This window comes from Fukomys damarensis, unplaced genomic scaffold, assembly GCF_012274545.1.
Source record: "Fukomys damarensis isolate Sample0158 unplaced genomic scaffold, DMR_v1.0_HiC HiC_scaffold_15, whole genome shotgun sequence".
NCBI lineage: Eukaryota > Metazoa > Chordata > Mammalia > Rodentia > Bathyergidae > Fukomys > Fukomys damarensis.
Genome location: NW_022900927.1, coordinates 22,067,564 through 22,091,622, shown reverse-complemented (window position 1 = coordinate 22,091,622; position 24,059 = coordinate 22,067,564). Strand labels below are relative to the sequence as shown.

Below are 24,059 nucleotides of genomic sequence, written 5' to 3'. Positions count from 1 at the left end.
TGCACAGATTTTTTTCTGTAGTCTTTGAATATCTATCTCCTCATAAAAATCTTGATTTTTGCAAGAGGGTGCTTTAAACATCAAAGGACAGTGATGAGAAACCACATGGCACTAACAACTTTCTTCTTTTTTTTTGGTACCAGGGATTGAACTCGGGTCCTTGCTCTTGCAAGGCAGGCCACCAAACCGCTGAGCTAAATCCCCAGTGCAGTAATGACTTTCATTGTGCTGGGCCAGACTGATGACCCACAACTACAAGTTCTGCTTTTTATCTTTCTATTTCTCACCTATGTGTTGAGTATAACTAGAAATCTGACTATTATCATCCTCACAGTGGTGGATCCTCACCTTAAAATTCCTATGTACTTTTTTCTCAGAAATTTTTCCTTCTTAGAAGTTTCATTCACCACTGTCTATATTCCTAGATTCCTGTACAGTTTATCAACTGGGTACAATACCAACACATACAATACTTGTACATGTCAAATATTCTTTGTTATTCTCTTTGGAACAACAGATTTTTTTCTCTCTTGGCAGCCATGCCCTATGATTGCTATGTAGCCATCTGTAAACCTCTTTTCTAGACCATCAGGAACAACAGAGTGTGTACCTTTTTAGTCTTATCTTGTTGGGTATCTGCCTTGATGATTATAGTTCTACCTCTTATCTTATCTACCTCTTATCTTGGGCCTCCAGCTTGAATTCTGTGACTCCAATGCTATTGATCATTTTAGCTGTGATGCAAGTCCTCTCCTAAAGATTTCTCAGATACATGGGTAACTGAACAGATGATTATCCTTGTAGCAGTATTTGCACAAATTATTGCATTATTCTGTGTGATTCTGTCCTACTCACACATCTTCAGGACAATAGTGAGATTCCCTTCTGTGCAGCAAAGGAAAAAGGCCTTTTCCACCTGCTTCTCTCACATGATTATGGTTTCCATGACTTATGGCAGCTGCATCTTCATCTACATCAAGCCATCAGCAAAGGAAGAGGTGGCCATTAAAAAAGGAGTTTCAGTTCTCATGACTTCTGTTGAACCCCTGTTAAATCCCTTTATTGACACTTTGAGGAACAAGCAAGTGAAACAAGCTTTCAGTCACTCTAACAAAAAAGATCATATTTCCTTCAAAGGAGCAGAAGTTTTGATCAAAGAAAGTTCATATATCTACTTAACTAGAGCTTATAATTTATGACTTTTTTCCTCTATAAAATTATTTCAGATTAACCTCAAAGACATTTAATATTACATAATGGTCTCACTTTTATCAAGTGGTTTGTTCTATCAAACCAAACTCTTGATATTTTCCCTCATAAAAATGAATTTTCAAGAAATTAAAGTTTTCTTCACTTTCCTTGTTGTAGAGAAGAAAGAAAAATTGATACATTTTAAAATTGATAAATTATAGATGGTTCCAATATATGGAAATAGTACTAGTTTCTGTAAAACAAAGTTATCAAAACTAATATTACAAAGCCAAGAATGAAAATAACAAAAAGATAAAGCAACAAAAGCAGATATATATTTAAAACATATTAGATAAGGCCCTCCTTCCTTATGTGAAGTTTTTGCTAATTTTTTCCCCCTGGTACTGCGGATTGAACTCAGGACCTTGCGGTTGTGAGGCAGGCACAGCACCACTGAGCTAAATCCCTGGCCCTATTTTTTTTTGTCTTTGCTAATTTTGAAAGTTATTTACAAAATCACTTAGTGTGTCATTCACCATAGACCTCTCATGTGCTAAAAAAAATCTGAAAGAAAGCCTGCACAAAAGACTCTTTAAAATACTTACTATTAAAACCAATGTGATTGTCTCTACTATATACATTTTAAAATAATGAAATATTTTTCCTTTAACTGCTTAATTTTAATGATATATTATAAAAGTTAGAAAGGCAAAGTTTATGGCTCAATAATTAATACCAAAGCAGATAGAGAAACAGCAAAGAAATGAAATGGTATTACTTCATTTTTCATATCAGTTTTAAGTCATATATTTACAAAAAAGGAAAAATCAGTAAGTATAGGGAATTAACTTTGAAGCTTTGAAATTTCACTCAGGATGAAAAATAGTATTTTTTTTTAACCTGGAGGTGTAAGTTTAGGAGTACAATTGTTTGAAAGAAAACAAAGCCACTGATGTTGATTGAGCAGCTGCTTCAGAGAAGAAAAAGTCTTTTTTTGATCAGCTTGTACCACAGCCCTTAGGAAAATAGCTCCTTTGTTCTGACATTCTAGCTCTATTATGTTCCAAAATTGATGTCATAATCTTAAAATTAGATAGTCTGATTACTGTCATCCTATTAACCTGTGCTACTGAAATGCATTTTCCATATGATCTCAGAAAGTTGTAACCAAGACTTTGCTTCAAGTCCATGTTTGATCTTCTTAATATGTGCGCCTCAGCGAGATGGACCTTAGCAAGTTGCCACAAAAAGAGCATATACGGAGTCGGCCCTGAGGTTTAGTAAAACAAGATCCCCACTCTAATTCTCTGCTTACTCCGATGTAGAAAAAAATCTAAGAAGAAGACGTCAGCATCCCTCATGCACACAGAAAGGCAAATGTCTTTGCACGAAGGCCATGGAACTCTGGGCCAGTTGCATCCAAGTGTGAGGTGTACTGAGGAACTCATCCCACAAACACACAGCCTTCCAGTCTTGGAGTTGTGTGAATGTTCTCATCTCACTGGTGATGTCAGGAGTGATATCAGATGGAAAGAAGTCTGGATGGTGAGGAAGATAGTGATTGCGATGTCATCATTCTAGTCAAGTACTAGCCCTGGCTTTGTGGTACAGACCAAGAAAAATACTCAGATTACTAGCACCAACTTACTTCTGTGTAACCTCATTAAAATTACACAATTCCCTGACACACATTCTTTGTTATGGCATTTTCCTTAATTTAGAACTGATCTCTTGAAAACAGATGTTTCTAATCTATCAGAAGCATATACAATATAAGCATTCACCCTGGTATGCTGATAGGTTTCTTGTGAACCTAGAGATGTTTACATTAAATTAGAAATATATAATTTTTTCAATGTGTTAAGATAAACACATATTAGCATAATTCCCTGAGATTTAGAGACCTACAAAATTCTACCCAGGTTTCTTTTCTTCTTCTTTTTTTTTTTTTTTTTTTTTTTTTTTTTTTTTTTGGTTTTTTGAGACAGGGTCTCACTATGTAGTTGAAACTAACCTGGAACTCACTCTGTAGCCCAGGCTGGTCTCAAACTCACAGTGATTCTCCTGCCTCAGCCTTCTGAGTGCTGGGATTACAGGTGTGCACCACCACACCCGGCTCCAGGTTTCTTAATATATGTTTCTGTGCTGATGATACCTGTGAACTCTCAACTAAAAGAATCTAGCCCACAGGATGTAAAAGAAGCTTCAAATCCATGTAACTAGGAATTAGTCTACTGTAATGAGGCACTGTGTTCACTGTGATAGGTTTCTGAATTAAGATGTTGCATTTTTCTCTCATACTAACTAGAAAATGAACAGACATTTCCTGTGACTCAAAATGCAGAAAATTTACAAGCAATATCATATTTTGTAACTTTTTAACTTTCCTTCTGTTGTAATATTCACTTCACCCAAGAGCAGCATGTATTGAGGACACAGTAAAGTACACAGGACTTCTGAAGTGCCTGGACTGTAATTTGATCATTTCAAGTCTACTTGTGAACTGTGAAAATGAAGTGTTTTCCTCTTATAAGTGTAGAACATCTTTGTCAGACAAATCCTCTTTTAAGTTACTATTATGATAAAATACTATTAAAATAAAACTAAGCAATATGTTTAAAAAGCAACTTTACTTGAATCACCTGAAAACTACAAAACAGGCAAAAATTAGGATGAATATGATCCTTCGAATCATTCCTCTTTGATCAGATTACTTTTTCTCCAAGTAAGTTTCCCAGTTTGTAGAGTTAGGTGAACACAGATGACAAGGAAAGAAATAATCTTTTGTTTTTGGGTACTGGGAATTAAACTCATGGCCTTGCACTTGACAGACAGGTGCTGTGCTGCTGAGCTGTGAAAGCAGTAATTTCTGTTTTTTGGTACCGAGGATTGAACTTGGTACTTGCTCTTGTGAGGCAGGCAGTGGCACCACTGAACTAAATCCCTGGCCCTGAAAGTTGTAATCTTTGTAAATTCAGGAAATAGAAATTAGATGAGGCCTGTGGAGGTCCAGAAGTAGATAGAAAGCCATTCCGAAAGTAGAAGTTTTCATTGCATGTGCCCAAGTTGATGGCACAATTAACATAGAACAATCCTTTGAAACTTAACATGAACAAGATAAAGATGATCTTTTGATCCTTTATATAATAAAAGGACATATATAACTTTTTTGAGAAGAAAATCATAACAGAGCATCTAAAAGTTTTTAACCATAATGTGTGGCATTGAATGAAATATTTCAAAGAATGATTATAGAAGTGAGTAGAAATGGAGAAAATAAAGATGAGCACAGTAGCCAATACCAAGTGATTAAGATATTGGAGCATCTTACAAATATTTTCTACAGACATGATTGTAAATATTTTAATGATATAGGAAGTAATAAATAGGCAGTATGGTAAAAGATAGACAATTAAAAAATAAAACAAATCTTTAAAACACTAAATAGAAATTCTAGCAGTAAAAGTGTAATATATGAGCTTTCAAAATTATTGAGTGAATTAATCAGTTTAATTTAATCACACAAGTATTATGCTCCATTGTTTTCCTTCATGTTTGTTTAGTTTTAGCTAAGTACATTGTCATTTCGTGTCTAGTAACAATGAAATTTTGTCATTAATTTATTGGTAAGACTGTGTTTTTTTGTTTAAGGTGGTGGCTGCTAGGTCTTAAACTTTTGGCTTTTACTTTAAGTAATAGTTTGAGAATATGTATATAAATATAAATATAAATAAATATAAACATATAAATATATATAAAAATATAAAAAAATATATATTGTTCCTAAACAAACCACAGCATATTGGCAACTATTGATACTTTATAACTCATTCATTTTGTATTAACATTTGACTCTATAAAAGGGATTTATGTTTTCCTTGTTTTTTTCTTTTATATCCATATAAATATAAAAATTTATCTTATTCTATTAGTTACTGGTTAAATTAAAAACATTACTTTCTATAATATATTCTGTTTGTTCCAGATTTGTCCAAATAAAGTCCCTTTAAGATGTTATTCCTTTTAAACTAATATAACTGCAAGGAGAAATTAATAAATTCACTATTTTAGTTGAAGACTTCAGCATCTCTCTCTCAGAAGTGATACAGTAGGCAGAAAATTATAAAGTCCTGGTTGAGCCAAAATGAACCAAACCACCATTAGTCAACTGGATATAATTGACTTTTTTAGGCTACTTCATCCAATAAGAGCAAATTGCATATCCTTCTCAAGTTCCCATGGTACATTCACCAATATAGACAGCATTCTGGATCATAAAATGCAAATTAATGAAGATTAAAAATAGAAATCATACAATATGTGCCTCAGCCCACCATAGAATTAAGCTAGAAATCAATAAAGAATATCAATGATATTCTAAAAACACGTGGAGAATAAAAAAACACACTTTTAATTAATAGATGAGTCAAAGAGGAAATATCAACAGAAATTCTAAAGTGTTTTGAACTAAATGAAAATGTAAACATAAGTTTTTAAACTTCATGGGACTTAATGAAATTAGTGCTTATAGGAAAACTTATAGCATTGAATACATGTATTAGAAAAGAAAAATCTAAAATCAATCATCCAAATTCCTACATCAGGAAACTTGAAAAAGATGAGCAAATTAAATCTAATGAAAGAAGAAATTAAGTAACAAAAATTAGAGCAGAATTCAATGACAGTTGACATGAATAGAGAATATCAGCAAACCAAAAACTGATTAATTGAAAAAAATCAATGAAATCAATAAACCTCTAGCCAGCCAGCCCAAGGGGAAAAAAAAGACACAAACTACTAAAATCAGAAAGGAAAGAATGGTGAGTGACACCAGTCTAGTTTTAGCTTTCCACAAGTAGAAAGCCAGTTTTTAGAGCACCATTTATTTCAATGAAAATGTTCAGCCCCTTTGTCAAAGATAAGGTGGCTAAGTGTGTTTGAGGTTCATTCGGGATCTTCTAGAATGTTCCGGTGATCTTCAAGTCTGGTTTTTTTGTTTGTTTGTTTTATTTGATTTTGTTTTTTCCAGTATCATGCTGTTTTTAATCACAGAATCTCTGTAGTGTGTTTCAAATCAGGGATTGTGATTTCTCCTGGCTTGCCTTTTTGCTCAGAATTGTTTTTGCTATTCTAGGTCTCCTCTGATTCCAAATGAATTTTAGGAATAATTTCTCTAGTTCTGTGAAAAAGCATCATACCACACTGATATAGACACACCCATGTCTATAGTGGCAGAGTTTGTAAGAGCTAAATCTTGGAAGCAACCCACATGCCCATCAGCTGATGAATGGATAAAAAAAGATGTTTTTAAAAATAATGGAGTACTATTCAGCTATAAAGAAGGATAAGCTTGAGACATTTCTAGGTAAATGGATGCACCTTGAGAACATACTTTTAAGTGAAATAAACCAAACACATATATGTAAATATTGCATTGTCTCTGTGGTATGAGAAACTGAAAGTGAAAATAATGGCCAAAAAGAATAATAGAGTGAAATAGGGAGAATTTGTTCAAAATCAAATAGAATATGAAACACTTTGTGAATACTTAAAATGTTTGAGGCCAAAAAAAAGTGTTGTATTATTAGGAAATGAGCTGAGAGATTAGCAAATGAAAATATATTCTTTTTAAATCATGATAAACAGTGTATTTACCATTACTGTGTTATTCTCTAATCATTTTGTTATGAAAAATTATTTTTTCATAGAATGGCTTTTATATTTTCTTTATTAATATGTACTTGTATTACAATAAAAAGTCTTTAAAAAGAAATGAAAGACATCACTACAGATCCTTTAGACATTGAAGTTATAATGAAGGAATATTAAGAACAACTCTATAACAAAACATGATAACAAGTGAAATGGATCAATTATTGAAAAATACAATCTGCCAAAATACATAAGAACAAGCAAATACTCTGACCAAGCCTATATCTACTAAAGAAATTGAATCAAAAATAAATAACTTGCTAAAACAGATAGTACTTGGCTCATATGATTTCACTAGTGGATTCTACCAAATTGTTAAGGAAGAAATTATCCTTTTCTACAGTCTTTCTACAGTCTTTCAGAACATTGAAGAAAATGGAATTCTTCCTAATTTGTTCTAAGAGGCTAGCATTGCACTAATACCCAAACCAAAAACATTTCAATAAAAGAGAACTACAAACCAAGAACTTTCATAGACATAGGTACAAAAATATTCAACCAAATGTTAATAAATTTAATCTAACAACAAATATTTAAAAATATACATAGTAAACAAGGTTGTCTTCCTGTCCCAGGTATGCAAAACTGGTTCAACAGTCAAAAATTAATGTAATTCATCATATTAACAGGCTAAAGAAATCACATGACTATGTCATGGATGCAGAAAAACAATTAACAAGACCCACCCCCATTCGTGACAAAAAAACCAAAATCAATAAAAGGAATGTTTTCAAGTTGATAAAGAACATCTATAGGGCCTGGGATTTAGTTTAGCAGTTCGGTGGCCTGCCTTTCAAGCGCAAGGACCCGAGTTCAATCCCTGGTACCAAAAAAAAAAACCCAAAAAAAGAACATCTACAAAAAAACCTATAGTGAGCCAGAGATTTAGCTCAGTGGTGGCCTGCCTAGGAAGCAAAAGGTCCTGAGTTGATCCCCAGTACCAAAACAAAATGAAACAAAACAACTCGGAAGCTACCACTACTTTTAATATGAAAAGCTTGAAGCTGTCCTCCTAAAATCAATATCAAAGTTATTATGTTTCTCACCACTACTCTTCAGCATCATAGTGGAAGTCCTAACTTAGTAAAACAAGAAAAGGAAATAAATGTATTCAGAGTGGGAAAGAAGAAATGAAACTGTCTTTGTAGATGATATGATCATCTAAAATCTGACAGAATCAATAAAAATGTCCTGCAACAAATCGGCAATTATAACAAGGTTGTGTGATACAAGGTTAAAATATGAAAGCCAATTATTTTCTTGTATGCTAGCAAAGAACAAGTAGAATTTGAAATTTAAACCACATTAGTAGAATTTGAATTTGAAATTACCATTTACATTAAAGTCCCATTAATAAAATTCTTAAGTATAAATCAAACAAAAGAATTAAAGTTCTGAGGAAAACTGAAAAACTCTAATAAAATATTAAAGAAAAATTAAATAAATGGAGAGCTATTCCATGTTCATGGATGGAAAAGTACAATATTTCTGAGCTGCCACTTCTTCCTAACTTGATCTACAGATTGAGTGCAGTTTCTATAAAAATTTCAGTAAGTTATTCTGTAGCTATTGATGAAACAAGTCTATAGTTTACACTGAGAAGCAGAAGACCAAAAGGCCATTTCAGTATTGAACAACAAAGCCAGAAGACTGTCACTACCCAACTTTCAGACTTTCTAAAAAGCTACAGTAATCAAGACCATATTGGTGACAGCACATAATTATTTTGGTGGAACAGCATATAGAGCCCAGAAATAGACCCACATAAATACCATCAATTTATCTTTGTCAGAGAAGTAAAAGCAATGCAATGGAGCAAAAAATAGTCTTTCAACAAGTAATGTTGGAAGGACCAGAGATTTACATGGAACAACAACAAAAGAATGAGTCTAGAAACATATCCTGTGTTGTGTGTTCTTCACAAAATTAATTCAAAGTGGATGAACCTTGAGACTGTAATGAAAGTGAGAAATCAGACACACAAGCTTAAATATCACATAGTTTCTTTTATATGAGAAACCCAAAATATAAATAAAGAGCAAAATAAAAGATAACAAAAAACTGGGAGAGATTTTAGGATTGGGAAGGGGACAAAGAGATGAAGGAGAGGGGAAAGGGAAGCAAAAAGAATTAAGATGTGTTATGTACCTTTGAGAACTCCCTATGATGAATGTAATCATTAGGTACTGAAAACATACTAATAAAAATTTTAAAATGGATCATAAATTTAAATGTAAAATGCTGAACTGTCAGACTCCTAGAAAATAAAATAGAAAAAAAATCGAAGTTGCCTTTGGGTATGGAAATGACTTCAGATAAAGCACAAAGGCATGGTGTTCTTCAAATGAAATAATTGATAAACTGAACTTTGTTAAAACTAACAGGTTCTGCTTTAAGAAATAAGCAGTGGAACTGTTCTTTAGTATCACTGTGTGATACTCATTAGTGGATACGTGACACTATACAGTTGTCAAAACCCATAGGAATCATAACACTGAGAGTGGACATTAATGCATTCTGTGGATTTTTAGTGACAATGATGTATCAAAGTGAGTTAATTAATTGTACAAATGTATGCTGCAGTACACAATGTCTGTAGTAGGGGACATGCAAGTGCATGCAAGGGGACAAGGAATGTATTAGAAATTTCTACTTTATGCTCAAATTTTCTGTAATCTTAAAACTGTACTAAAATAGTTTATTAATTAAAAAATAGTAAAATGAAAAAAAATAAAAAAAAGATGTTATTCCTTTTGATAAATTACTATCATTTTATGTATTAATTATTCAATATACTAAAGAAGATTAATATTGAGATCTGGGCCAATTACTAGATATTGTTTTGGTATGAAATTCAGTGCCATGATTAAATTCTCCTTTTTTTGGGTACCGGGGCTCAAACTCAGGTCCTTGAGCTTGTGAGGCAGGTGATGGAACCACTGAGCAAAATCCCCGGCCCTTGTAAAACCTGATTTTGATCAAAATAGTAAAAATGAATTTTGTAAAGCAAAGCAAACTGATGCTGCAGCTCATTTGTGGAAGCATTTAAAAGTCTACAAGTGAAAAAAAATGTATTGTATAAATTTCTCAGTAAGTTAAAATTTTATGAGGAAAACAAATGTGCCTGTCTAAAGTAAGATGGTGCTTATTTGTTCATCTACTATTTTTCCTGAAATGGTAACGAGTAGAAAATGTTCAAATTTTCCTGGAAAGCCTAAGTGCTGGAATATTGTTCAGCTACCTTTACTCATATCTTGTCTGGAGGTCAGTTTAAGGCCTCAGGATTTTTCCATATGCAGCTCCACGTGACCTCTCCTTAGAACAAATCTGAGCTTTTCCATAGCATGATTGGTTGGCTTCTGTAAGTGCTAAATGGAGGGACTCCTCTTCCTCTTTCCTGCCATCCTGTCCTGGTTGGAGCTGTCACTCACCCCTGCCTAAATTTAAAGGCAACAGGCTCCACTTCTTGGAAGTAATGTCATTATCTTGAAATATAAAAAATCACGTTTTTTAAACTTTAAACACATTGAATTCTCCTTATGTTCTTGAAATTTATTGTGGTGATCAGAGTCCAGCAATAATCTAGTAATACATTTTATTTAATTCCTTTGTATTTTCTATTCCCATTGTCATTAAAATCAGTAGACAAGGATTTAGTAGAATATTGACTAGGGAAATGCATAATACCTACATTGTACACAACAACAAATACCCACTAGCAATGGAAGATAATCTTGTGCTAATACATTAATTACCACCAAGTTATAAATCACTTGGTATAATGGCATAATCATGTATACATCAGGACAATTATAAATTGTGGCACCTATAAGTTTTAAGACCTGAAACTTTGGAGTGAAAGAAGAGAGTGAGAATTACTTTTATTTACTCTGGAAAAAATAAAATATAGTTTATCTTTAAAGTTGTATACATTTTCTTTTTTTTGGTACTGAAGATCAAATTTGGGACCTTACCCTTGTGAGGCAGGTGGTGGCACCACTGAGCTACATCCCTGATACATTTTCAAACATTAATGTTTAGTGTAATTCATGGTGAGAAATTTACATAGAATTAAAAACTGATGATTACATAAAAAGTAATGTAATTCATCATATATCACTATTTGTACAGTACATTAATTGAAATATTGAAAAGATATGATACTTAGTTGTATATTCTTGGAAAAGTTTTTATACAGAGTGAACCACTTATTAAATCATATTTCATTTTACAGCAATTTTAAAAAAGTCAAAGTCCTTATAATGTTATCACAATATGCTTTCTTACTATACTGATAATAAATACTTCAAAAAATTTTGTTAAATAATTCTTCACATTAGTTTTAAAGAGTAAGCTCTATTTGAACTTTTAAAACATATTTAACAATTACAAAATTATAATTATTTACAACTTTTAAGAACATGGCTTTTAAAAAAAGTACATATTAAAAAATTATCCAGAGTCTGGGCCCTGATCCACCGCAGGAAGGAGAACCACACCTGCTCCCGACCCAGCCGCCATCGCTCAAGCACCAGAAAAGGTAGCCGTGCAGATGCCCCTGAACCCCCATAAGTGCCCCCCTGCACTCTCAGTCCTTCTGACTGTGCCAGTCTTTGGACCCACTCTGCAGAGGCAGAGGTGGTCATCAAGGGTATTTTTCTGAATTCCCAACTTTGAACATCTTTAAAGAAAGGCCATGGGAAACCTGTAATAGAACGTTGTGGTGTTCAACCATTCAGAAGGTTGGGGGACTCAATCTGGGCCTTGCAGCCCAAGGTCAGTCAGCATCATGGGGTTCAGCCATCAGCTAACAGAGATCAGGGGTCTTGCATACTTGCTCTGTCTGAGCCATTAAATGGTAAATACACTATATTGAAATTTTGTTCACTGCAGACATGTTCTGGACTGCTTCTTGATTTCAATTTAATTCAAATGATTTAAGGGTGATAGACTAGTGACTACCACAGATGGTCGGTTTCCAAATTGTGCTTGATCATAATGTGTTGCTGATTGCATCAGTTGGGATAAAGGATTGTAGTTGATTTGATGAGCTGTTTTCTCTGATGTCATGAAGATGAGAATGTCTGTGGGTCGTTAGAGACACAGAAGCTAGGGTGCAACTATATCAGGAAAATTTGGGTGATAACCCAGAGATTAAACCAAGGACAGCCTGAAAACAAAAGTGAAAATGAGAAAACACTTAAGCAAGACACAAGGACAGACTTCCAGTTCACCAATGGCAAACAGTAGGACAAATGAGGATGAAAAGGCCGATAGTGAACCACCAGGACACCCTGAACTCAAAGCACGGGAAGTAACAAAACAGATCAATCAGGCTCTAGAAAAATTCTAAACAGGAATAATTTCCCAGATAACCATAGAGATGGTGAGCAAAATGAAAGTCATGATTCAAGACTCTAGAGCAGAAACTGATGAAAAAAATAGATGAGCTCAGGACCATGATAGAAGCCATGAAGGCCCAGCATAAGAAAGAAATGGAAAAAATAAACACCCAACATAGGAAAGAAATGGAATCCATAAAACAGATTCAAACAGATATCCAGGAGATTAAACACTCCTTTGAAAGTGTACACAACAGAATAAAAGAATGCAAAGATAGACTCTCAGATATAGAAGATAAGATTGCAGTCAGTGACCATGAAAAGAGAGGTCTCTTCAAAACAGTAAGAGATCATGAGAAATTGATCCAACAACTCCTAGATGATGCAAAGAAGAATAATATAAGACTAACAGGAATACATGAAGTAGCAGGAGAAAATACAAAAGACTTTAAAAAGCTGTTCACAGAATGAATGACATAAAACTTCCCAAACAGAGGGGAAGAATCTGACATTCAAATAACTGAGACATATCGGACCCTAACTAGCTACAATAAAAAAAAAAATCTACACCTAGACATATAATAATCAAGATCCCAGAAACCCAACAGAAGAACAAAATACTACAAGCAGTAAGAGAAAAGAAACAAATCACATACAAAGGAAAGCCCATCAGAATCACAGCAGACTTTTCAACACAAACCCCTGGGGCAAGGAGAGCCTGGAATGACATATTTCAAGTACTAAAAGAGAACAACCTCCAACCTAGACTGATGTATCCAGCAAAACTCTCTTTCAAAATGGATGGGGAAATAAGATACTTCCACGACAAAGAACACCTGAGAAACTACATGAATACCAAACCAGTACTACAAGCAATTCTAAACAAGATCCTAGAAAAAGACAATGAAGGCAACAACACCATGAGGCCCAACAGAGCAAATCAAATAGGCAAGGCAAGAAATTAAAAGGAGAAGGTGAAAAAATAAAAAGAGTCAGCAAAAGGCCAATAACATGTCAATAATAAGTCAGTACATATCAGTTATGACCATCAATGTCAATGGCCTCAACTCACCAAAGAGAAATAGACTAGCAAAATGGAATAAGAAGCAAAATCCAACAATATGTTGTAAACAAGAAACACACCTAGTGCAAAAAGAAGTCCAGAGACTGAAAGTGAAAAGATAGAAAACAATTCTCCATGTGACAGGAGCCTTGAAAAATACAGGGGTAGCAATCTTATTTCCAGACAAAGTAAATTTCAAGCCAAAACTGATTCTAGTATTATTGATGTAGGACAGTACTCTATCATACCTCTATGAATGTAAAATATCTTGTACCTGCTTTATGATACATAGTAGGGACTGTGCTTTATCAGAGCTACATTTAATGATATTACTCTAGAATGTTCTCTTTCCAGATGATGCTTAAGATGCTAATAAAAAAAAATTATGCCAGGTACCACAACAAAAACAGAACTTTGCTGTTTTCTGGATATTATTCTTTTCTTTTTTTTTTTTTGTTTTGTTTTTAATGGAATGTGCTGAATGTCTATAATTTTGTTCAGATGACTGCAGAACCTGGAAAAGCTCTTGCTGCTGTTGATGTATAACATACTATTATCAGTCTTTTTATATAAATATAAATATATATATACATATATATATAAATTGAATTTTGGGAAACTTTAACGGTGCTGCCAATTTTGGAAAAAGTCATCCCAATTTACTGTGTTGAGTTGGCATTGTACAGAAATGGACAGCCATATTCGTCTAGAAATGTTAATTTATTTTTATTTTTATTTTTTTTCCATGTGTACAGGGGTAACACATCATACTAAATATGTAAGGTCATATCTACGTGGGTTTGATTACAGAAACTAATAAAGTATTCTCTAAATAATGAAAAAAAATTATCCAACAGATCCAGCTTTTCAATAATTTGTATTCTATAATAAAACCAAAACTTCTCATTCATTTTATTATAACATGTTAGACAAAATCAAATTTTTCAAGTTAATGGAAATAAGTCTTTATTAAATAACTTTTAATATAAGAAGAATAACATGATTCTCTTTATAGCAAATATATAGTATCAGTGCTTTGGCCATCTTAAGTTAAACACCCTTTATCATAAAATATATGGTTTTAAACTTTACTCAAATTGAATTTATAATCCCTATGACTTTCCTACATATACATAACAAAAGAGTGTAGTAAAATTAGAAAATACTACACTATATTGATAAATTATTATTCTAATTTTGTGGTTTTTAGAAACAGCACCTGCATCTAATATATGTCACAAAATCAATTTTTTATTGGTACATTTTAGATATACAACATGATTACATTCATAGTTGGGATATTGTACTTTACATGATGTATTTTGGTTCTTATTTTTTCCCTTTTCCCCTAGCCTCCCTTCCCCCCTCCTCTCTTCCCTATTTAAGAAGACTTTGTTTACATTTTTTCCTTATCTCTTATCTTTTTTCCCTTCTTACCTTTCCCCTACCCTTTGCATTTCCTGAACACCTTTAGATCTTTTCTTCCTATTACACAATATCAATTATACATTTGAATCTTTATTTACACTTTTAGTTTATCACACCAGCGAAACTATTTGGTATTTACATGTGTGTCCTATTAATTTCACTTGAGTATGTCCTCAATGTGTATCCACTTAGCTATAAATGTCTGTAGTTTTTCGTTTTATGTATGTATGTATGTATGCATGTCTATATATATTTATTTATTTTTGTATCAGGGATCGCTTGCCAGGCAGGCAGCAGAGCCACTGAGCCAAATCCCTGACCCTAGTTTCTTGTTCTTTATGGCTGAGTAGTATTCTAAAATTTCTAATGAAGAATGGTTTTCATATTGAAAAGCAGAAAGTTAAGTCAAAATGGGTAGAACAGAAATAGTTTCTAATATTGGGCAAGACAAAGTGCACATTTAAAATTAGTTATCAATTTTTTTTTCTTCTGGGGATCGAACTCTGGACCTTGAGCTTGCAAGGCAGGTAGCTTTCATGTTAACTATTTCAATAATCGGTATTACTTTTCCGAAGCAGAAAATATCTTTCTAAACACTGCTCTGAAGGCTTGTTTAACTTGCTGATTCCTCAGAGTATAAATGAATGGGTTCAACAAAGGGGCAACTGAAGTGTTGAGCACAGCTATTCCTTTGCTTAAAGTAACTCTTTCCTTTGCTGATAGCTTTATGAGGATGAAGATGCAGCTGCCATAGGTGAGAGAGACAACAATCACGTGGGAAGAACATGTGGAAAAAGCTTTTTTCTTTTGCTGAGCTGAGGGGAATTTCAGAATTGTCTTGATGATGTGAGAGTAGGAAAGGATAACTAATAATAAGGTGACAATGAGTGTCATCACAGCTAAGAAGAAAGCCATGGATTCTAGTAAATGTGTGTCTGAGCAAGACAGTTGCAGGATGGGAGAAACATCACAAATGAAATGATCGATGACATTCGAAGCACAGAAATCCAATTTGAGACCCAATATCAGTGGAGGGAAAATAACCAGGAATCCGGTTACCCAGGAACTCAGGACAAGCTGATGGCAAACTTTGTCGCTCATGATGGATGCATATTGCAAAGGTTTGCAGATGGCAACATAGCGGTCATAGGACATAACAGCCAAAAGAAAAAATTCCGTACCTCCCAAGAATATGTAAAAAAAAAGCTGAGATATACAACCATTATAGGAAATTGTCTTTTCCCTGGTTACAATGGTGTTTAGGAATCTGGGAATGCAAGCAGTTGTGAATGAAATTTCAAGTAAGGAGAAATTACGGAGGAAGAAGTACATTGGGGTCTTGAGATGGGAATCCAGCAGAGTGAGGGCAATGATGGTTAAGTTCCCTACCACACTCAACACATAATTTAGAAGAAGAAATAAGAAAATTATAATTTGTAACTGAGAATTATCTGTCAACCCCAGAAGGATAAACTGTATCTGTCTTGTATGGTTCCTCATTTCTCTTTTGTGATTTCAATGAAATTCTAGAAATAAAAATGCATAAAGTCAAACTACACGAATAGGTATATACCCAAGAAAAAAATCCATGCTCCTCATCATTCCTATTTAAAAGGTGATTCTCCAAAAATGTGAAATCTTTGATATATGACTCTGAGACAGAAACTTTTCACTGAAGTTTAAAAGTTCTGTGGAAGTGAATTCATTTTGGAAATAAATCTGCAAATCCTATACCGGCTGATTGTTTTCAGCCTTCTGGTTCAAACTACCAGTTATTTGTAAGTAATTAAAAATGTGTCCAATTGGTAAATAAGTTAAATAATAATATTGTATCAGAATTCAAAAAGTACCAAGTTAAAAATCAATTTTACTTAAAGATAGTCATGCCAGGATAATGAATTAAGACCTACAGTTAGATCCTGAACTTTAAAATTTCAAATTAAACTGACTATTCCAACAGTCCAACTTTTACTTTTTGCAATTTCGTTATGAGCTGTTGATAGACATAAATACCTGAAAATGTGTAAATATCACAAAAATAAGTACTAGTTGAATCTAAGGAAATTGAAAAAGAATATTTACCATATATAGCCACTTTTATGAAACAAACTAAAACAAAATCTTCTGTTTGAGTTCAGTATTTTGCTAAATGCAACAAAGATCAAAAGAAAAAAAATGGAAAGAGAACATACCCTGCATGTCCTCACCATCTCTACCCAGTTAGAGGCACTTAGAGTCTCAACCTGTTTTCCATATGAAACACTGTGAAAGAAAAAAAAAAGAATAAAAGGTAATTTCTTAGCACATTGTTTCATATCCCAACAATCACTCATACACCTGAGTGAAACTCAGGTTAGTACCCATCTAATTTATTTCATCATCCAAATTGTAGTTGTGCAATCAAAGAAACTATTGGTATATAAAATATGTACTGATTTGGAGGAAATAACTGCATTCTGATAGTCTTTTATGTTTGTAATCATAGGTTTCTAGAGAACCGAGGATGTAAACACAGTGAATAATAAAACAAGAGTGTAGCAAACAAACAAAATATTGTAGCAAATGTGGGAGCCTATTCAGAATTATAAAATGGACTTAACACTACAAGATTAAAGTTTGAGCAGTCCTTTTACTGCTGAATTTTTCAAAGTTATACTAAATATCCCAAACCAAAATAACATGGCTAAGTTAGGAGTTTAAAACTGAAGTCAAAGATTTTGCAGAGTTTTTATTTTATCACTTACTACTTGTATGGTCTTGGGAAGATTAATTTCCTTATTTTAGTTTTTTTATCTCTAAAAAGACAGTAAAACAGTTTTGATCTCAGTTGCAAAAATCAAATGAAGTATGCACAGAGGATATCAATATCTAATGACTCTTTATAACCAGGAAAGAGACCAGTCTCTATCCACAGACAATATCATCAAGTTTATTTTTTTATAAAGTTACAGAGAGCTGCAGTTGTGCCCAGGATCCCTCATTGCAGAAGTCTGCTGAGCCCAGTGAAAGGCTCTGGATATAGAAATAGTTTCCATTTTAATTATGAAATAAATTATGGAGCTTTCTTTTACAATCATAATTTCATAATAAAACATATCTAATTTTTTGCTAAATTGCGGCATTCAACAAAAACAAAATGTGTTTTAAGTTCTCAGTTCCAAAAAGGCACATGTTTGAGTGAATTCTTCAAGTTCACTTTGAAGAGGCAGCGAAGGACAACTGAAGGGAATAGAGTAGGAGACACTGTTTGTAGCATATTTGTTTAAAGCAACTAGGAATAAACTGAAATTACTAAAACATAGGTATCATTTTTCAATAACTCTGCTTATAAGTTTCAGAATTAAAGAATAAATCATGCTGAATTAGTATTCATCTAATTTATGTCATTCTCCAAATTCTAATGTAATATCACAAAATAAATGATGTGTATGTTATAAAATATTTTTAGCCTATTTCAAATTCCCAGAGTACTCAGAATTATTTACAGGGATGCAAAAGTGGGTGAAATGTTCGATTTGAAACTATGGCTACTGTATTTTTTAGATAAAGCATTAATAACTTTAAATTTTAAAGTAAAAATCCTAGTATATTTCAGTGGGCGTGGTGGTGCATACCTGTAATCCCAGCATTGGGTAGGCTGAGGCAAAAGAATTGCCTAGAGTTGAAAGCCAGCCTGGACTACATAGTGAGACTCTGTTTCAACAAAAAAGAACCCCCCATCCCAGGATATTTAAAAGCGTGAATTACTTGGAAAAAAATCAATAAAAGTCAAAGCCCTGACAACCCTGCCAAAAAAGGAAAAGTATATTTGTGGTAAAAAGACAATATTAGACATGAGAGTGTACAGAAAGTAAAAAAGGTCTTTAGATTAACAAATTTTAAACTGGGAATATTGTTGCATTCCTGTAATCCCAGACTACTCTGGGGGTTGGGGCAAGAGGATCACAAATTGAGGCCAGGCTAGGTAATTTAGTCAGGCCATCTCAAAAAAAAAAAAAAAAAAAAAAAAAAGAACTGGGGAACATATGATAGAGTGTTAAGTGTTAATTTAGCACTTTAGCAGATGAGGCCCTGGATCCAATCTTTGTTACCAAAGAAGAAAGAGAGAAGGAGAGAGAGAGAGAGAGAGAGAGAGAGAGAGAGAGGGAGAATACAATGGCAACCATCCACTGGCATTTTATGAAAATAGAGTGAAATTTTCTGAAGAAATACCCAGCTATTAATTAGCAAACTACAGAAACAGATAAAGCAAAAACTAAATGTTGTTAAAACCTATGTTCTAACGTCAATAAATTGAAAACATTTAGAAAGCTAATTAAGAAAACTATGAGATATCTTCTAAGAATAAATAATTTTCATTCTACTAAAATATTTCCAGTATATGGAGAAAAAATAGTGAATGCAAGCTATGTTCAAATAACTAAGCCTTAGAAAAGAAGACAAACATAACTTGAAAGATGAGTATAAAAGTATAAAAATGAAAAATAAACCATAGTATGTTCACTTGCAACAGCATATTTTACTGCAAATAAAATGTGCAAACTATAGTTATATATGCAATATTAATATATCTTGGACATAAGACTATTAAGCTCAAAATGAGGCAACATATAATTGATTCTATATGTACAATACTATACCATACAAAATACAATGTTACTGATTGGCACATAAATACATAAAGATAGAAAAATATGAGAGATGTATACGTGTGTGCACTTGCATTTTACAATACGTTATGGTTAGAAAAACTGTCTTTTCTCTCTATGATGATTACATCCATCATAAATGCCTAAATACTTCCATTTATTGCCTATACTTGAACATTTTACAGTATTAAAACATGGTTCATGGGCTGGGGATTTAGCTCAGTGGTTTTGGCACCTGCCTCACAAGTGCAGGGGCTCAAGTTTGATCCCTGGTACCAAAACACAAAAATAGAAAAACATTGTTCATAGTATTTTTGGTTCAATTTCTTATAAGACTCTATAATTTTGTTAATATAATGTTATAAATTTATTTATTGCATAGTGAATAGTTTAGATTTAACTTAAATCAGACAACAATGTCCCAAAAGTTCAATAATTGTGTTCTTTGTGTGTTACTTTATATACTTTATATAGGACCAAAGGAATACCTTAAAGTATGTCAATTTATATTTTATCATCTCATATAGACTATATAATTAAAATAATATCAAGCTTTCTATGTAAAGCAAGTCCAAGTGAGCAGACTTTAATAATTAACTGTATCCTAGAAGTACTTTCACCAAAATCAAAATTATAAAAGGATACCGATCATCCCCACTGTTATTCCGCACTATCCTGAAATCTATAAAATATTATAATTATACAAAGAAATTACACATTATAACATTCAAGTAAATATTTTATTTGTAGGTAAAACTTACGTCCTGTTGATCTGTTTGGGCCCCTAGGAAATACACAATAATAAATGAAAATTACTTCCAAAGTAAAAGGACTCAGTAATGAGAAAAGATAAAATAAATTTCTCAAGAGAAAAATATTTTTCAAATGTGTAAAATTTATCTTTCTCAAAACACAATTAACTGAACTCCCTATTATGCAGGATAGGCTAAATGTTATAGTGTTCTTTAGCAGTTAAAATAAAACACATTAAAAAATGTTTAAAAACAATAAGACATTCTTTAAATAATTTTATTCATTTAGGTAATAATATGTTTTGCAGTGAGGACATAGATAACATACATCTTTACAAAAAATGTTCCAGAGCATTTATTTTATTTTTTGATTTAAAAATACTTCTTCAATATATTTATTTGGAAATTAAAAAATAAAAAATGTACATAAATCATATGTGTACAGCTATGTAAATGTTTAAAGTGGAAATCAAGATCATGGGATATAACAGTGACAGCTCCTTCCCAAGTGCTACCTCACTTTCCACCTAGCTTATTGCACTGTAACTCAGTGTATTTTAGGTACTATATTTCAAAAATATTTGTATAAATTGAGTGTACCTTTTGTAATGACTACATCAGGTGAATGTAGCTATAAAATAGTTTTAAAATAAAATTCTCTTATAGTGATATATATATATATTAAATTACAATAAATGTGTGGTTTTAGTTTAAAAAAATCAAGTGATTGTCAATATTATATCAAAAGAAACAAATACAAAATGTTTTTATTCAAATTTCTTTCAAAATAAGTATTTAAAGTCTATTCCTTTTTTAAATTAAATTTTATAAATCCATATTTTTGCCAGTTTTGATATTTTTCTTTTTATTTTATTGCTTAATACAGAATATTTTCTCTTTTCCATGCTTTAGGTCATTACTTCATGTATAAATTCAAGAACCCTATGTTACTTCACTTATCATTTTTATTTCTTTAGTGAGCAACTGTTCTCTGATTTCATTTCCTTAGTCTATTTCTGCTCCTCTTACACTAACTTTCCAATAAACAATCTTCAGGCTTTTGGTGGAAATTGCAAATCTTAGAGACCCACACATGAGTCTAAGTCTTTCATTCTTAATGTCATCTTGATTTGGTACTTTTCATTATGTTAATGTGGCTGTGTTCTAACAACTGCTTTTTGTGCAAAATATATTGTTTTCATGGTTTCAATATGGATATCAGTGTAGTTTTAAAGTCAGGAAGTAGATGCATTCTTCAAGGAGTACGCATTTAGCAACTAGTGATTATTAATAATAATTGACATTTTTCACATGCGTCGATCAGCATCAGCAGTTCCAAAAGTGCTATTGTGAAAAAATGTACTTAAACATGGAAAGTCAATTGTGTAGGACACATGTTTTTTCAACTTTGCTGTTTGATAAGTTTCTAAATTGTTTGGATTAAAAAAATCTGGACAGTAGTGTAATAATCATCATTCTCTCCAAGGCACTCCGGTGCAGTGTTTGGTTTGAACAATGAAAGCATTAGAGAAACAGGTCTAAGAATATAATTGAAAATTCATGCTTTTGCATTCATGAATTCATAATACAGAAAATGAGCAGTTACTAATGTTTCACACAATGAAAAATACAATATCAGGTTTAAGTCACAATTTCTTGAATATGGGTAATTTAGATTGAATGTGTAATTATTCCTAAATTATTGAAAAGAAACTATGACTATATTACTCACCATTAGAAATATATGTTGCTATCATTTTTTCTTTCCAGGGTAGAGAAATAACCATAATCAGAGGCAAATATACTCATTAGAAAACAATATTTAGTTTAAGTCAAAAACATTGATTTAAAATTATCTGCCAGGTTGGTTTCAAGTAGAGAGAAAAGAAACAAAGATTTTAGTAATTCAGTAATTTTTAGTAATTCAGATCTGACATGTCAAATGTTATGAATACATTGTTGTATATTTGCCTTGGATAATAAGGATTTCTATTAAGGTCTTCTTTTAAAGCCAGATAAATAGTAAGACAATATATGTCCAACTATCCCACATCACAAGCCTTCACAAGCAATGTGATAATTGAGATAACTTAATGGAAAGTAGCAAGCACTAGTTTCCAATTATTTAAAAGGTGTAAATGCTTCTCTATAGAAACTCTAAGGGGATAACATCCCCAAGGGAAAATATGAAAGATTAAAACACATCCAAAACAACCAAAACCAAACCAAACCCAATAGTTGGCCATTTATCTTTATCATTTAATAAAAGTAGACTTCTTGTTTCAAGCATGAAGATAAACCAAAGTACTATTTGGTTTATCACTTTAAAATGATTGTATCAAAACAATCACGAAAACCTTGCAAACTAATAGGTTATTTTGAATCATATGCAATACAAACTGCTAAAACATAAGATCATTCCTTTTGAGGGAATATCAAGGTAATTCCTTGTGAGGAATAATTCCTTTGGGAGACACATTTATATTCCAATTATACAGCTCTATCACTAGAATAATAGCATCTGAATACTGAATACAGTATTACTCCTACTTATTTTTATATGACAGATGTATTCAACATTATAAAAAAATACAAATTCTGCATAATTTTGATTTTATTTATTTTTTTTCCTCATTGAGTTTATTGGTACATTTTAGGTATACAGTACAGTTATATTCATTATTGGGTCTTGTATCTTTACATGACAGGTCTTGGTTTTCATTTTTTCCCCTCTTCCCTGCCCTCCCTTCACTCCCTCCTCCCCTCCCCATTAACAAACACTTTATTTCCATTTTTTCATTTTCTCATATTTTTTTATTTTCCCTTGCTACCTTTCCCTACCCTTCCCACTTTCCCTACACCTTTAGCCCTTTTCTTCCTATTTCACCTTGTCAGTTATCTCATTAGGATATTATGTACTATTATAATTTATTCACACCAGAGAAACTATTTGGTATTTACACATGTGTGACTTATTTATTTCACTTAGGAGTGTATCCTCAATATATATCCATTTTCCTATATAATTTTGATTTTAAAACAAATATTTGAATATTTTCTTCAGTGATTTCATGACTAATATTAACTAACCTTTGTTGTATTGCTCTTATTATAAAAATCTATCATAAACCAAACATTTACTATGCATGAAACACTGTGTTAACTGTTAATTAATATATTGTTAAATTAATTATCATAACAGGAAAAGGGGCAGAATTATGATTTTTTTTTGTTATTGAAAAAATAGAATTGGGGATATTACCTGTGCACAGTAATGACAAAATTAAGAAATTGTGGAGGGAGGGTCCAACATGGCTGAGTAGGGGAGGAATCAATCACATCTCAAGAGTTGCAGATGTAACTGAAAGATGGGGAGGGACATACAACCTGATGCAAAAAATCAATTTGAAAGAAAGACTTGTAGATCAAATGCAACAATGAATAGGAGTTTATGAAGGATTTCAAGTACTGACATCCTGATCAGAGATCCCTGTAAAGCGCCTCCTCCCACCACAGTGCACCAAAGGACTCCACACCATTAGCACTGCTATTGATAGCAGCCACTATTTCCTGCACTTTCCCAAGTCTCATCCTTGGGCAACTATTGTCACTTGCACTCTCACAAGCCTTGTTCTTCACAGGTAGCCACAACCCCCTCTCACTGAACTCCTCCCTCCCCATGACCCTACAAAAGACCCCACAGCCTGAATGAGAGCAGCTGGACTGGTCTCTAGTGCCCAAGCAGTTCCATTCAGGTTTGTTCTGCAATAAACCTGTCCTGTTGAACTCATACCTCTCTTTATTCTTTTCCTTTTTCCTGACAGTTTAAAAGAAGGATTCTTTTTTCTAGTTCTGTGAAATATAGTGTTGGAATTTCAATTGGCATTGCATTGAATGTACCAATAAACTCAATTAAAGCTGA

General features: G+C 32.7%; 1 protein-coding gene and 1 pseudogene across 1 annotated transcript; one reads left to right on the top strand and one right to left on the bottom strand.

The window, feature by feature from the left end:
- Positions 1–213: 213 nt before the first annotated feature.
- On the top strand, positions 214–1,199 carry LOC104876669 (annotated as a pseudogene).
- A 14,098-nt stretch (positions 1,200–15,297) lies between these two features.
- Positions 15,298–16,239, bottom strand: LOC104876613 (olfactory receptor 6C70). The gene has a single exon (XM_010644799.2). The coding sequence runs from the start codon at positions 16,234–16,236 to the stop codon at positions 15,298–15,300; it is 939 nt and encodes a 312-aa protein (XP_010643101.1). The 5' UTR covers positions 16,237–16,239.
- Positions 16,240–24,059: the final 7,820 nt, after the last annotated feature.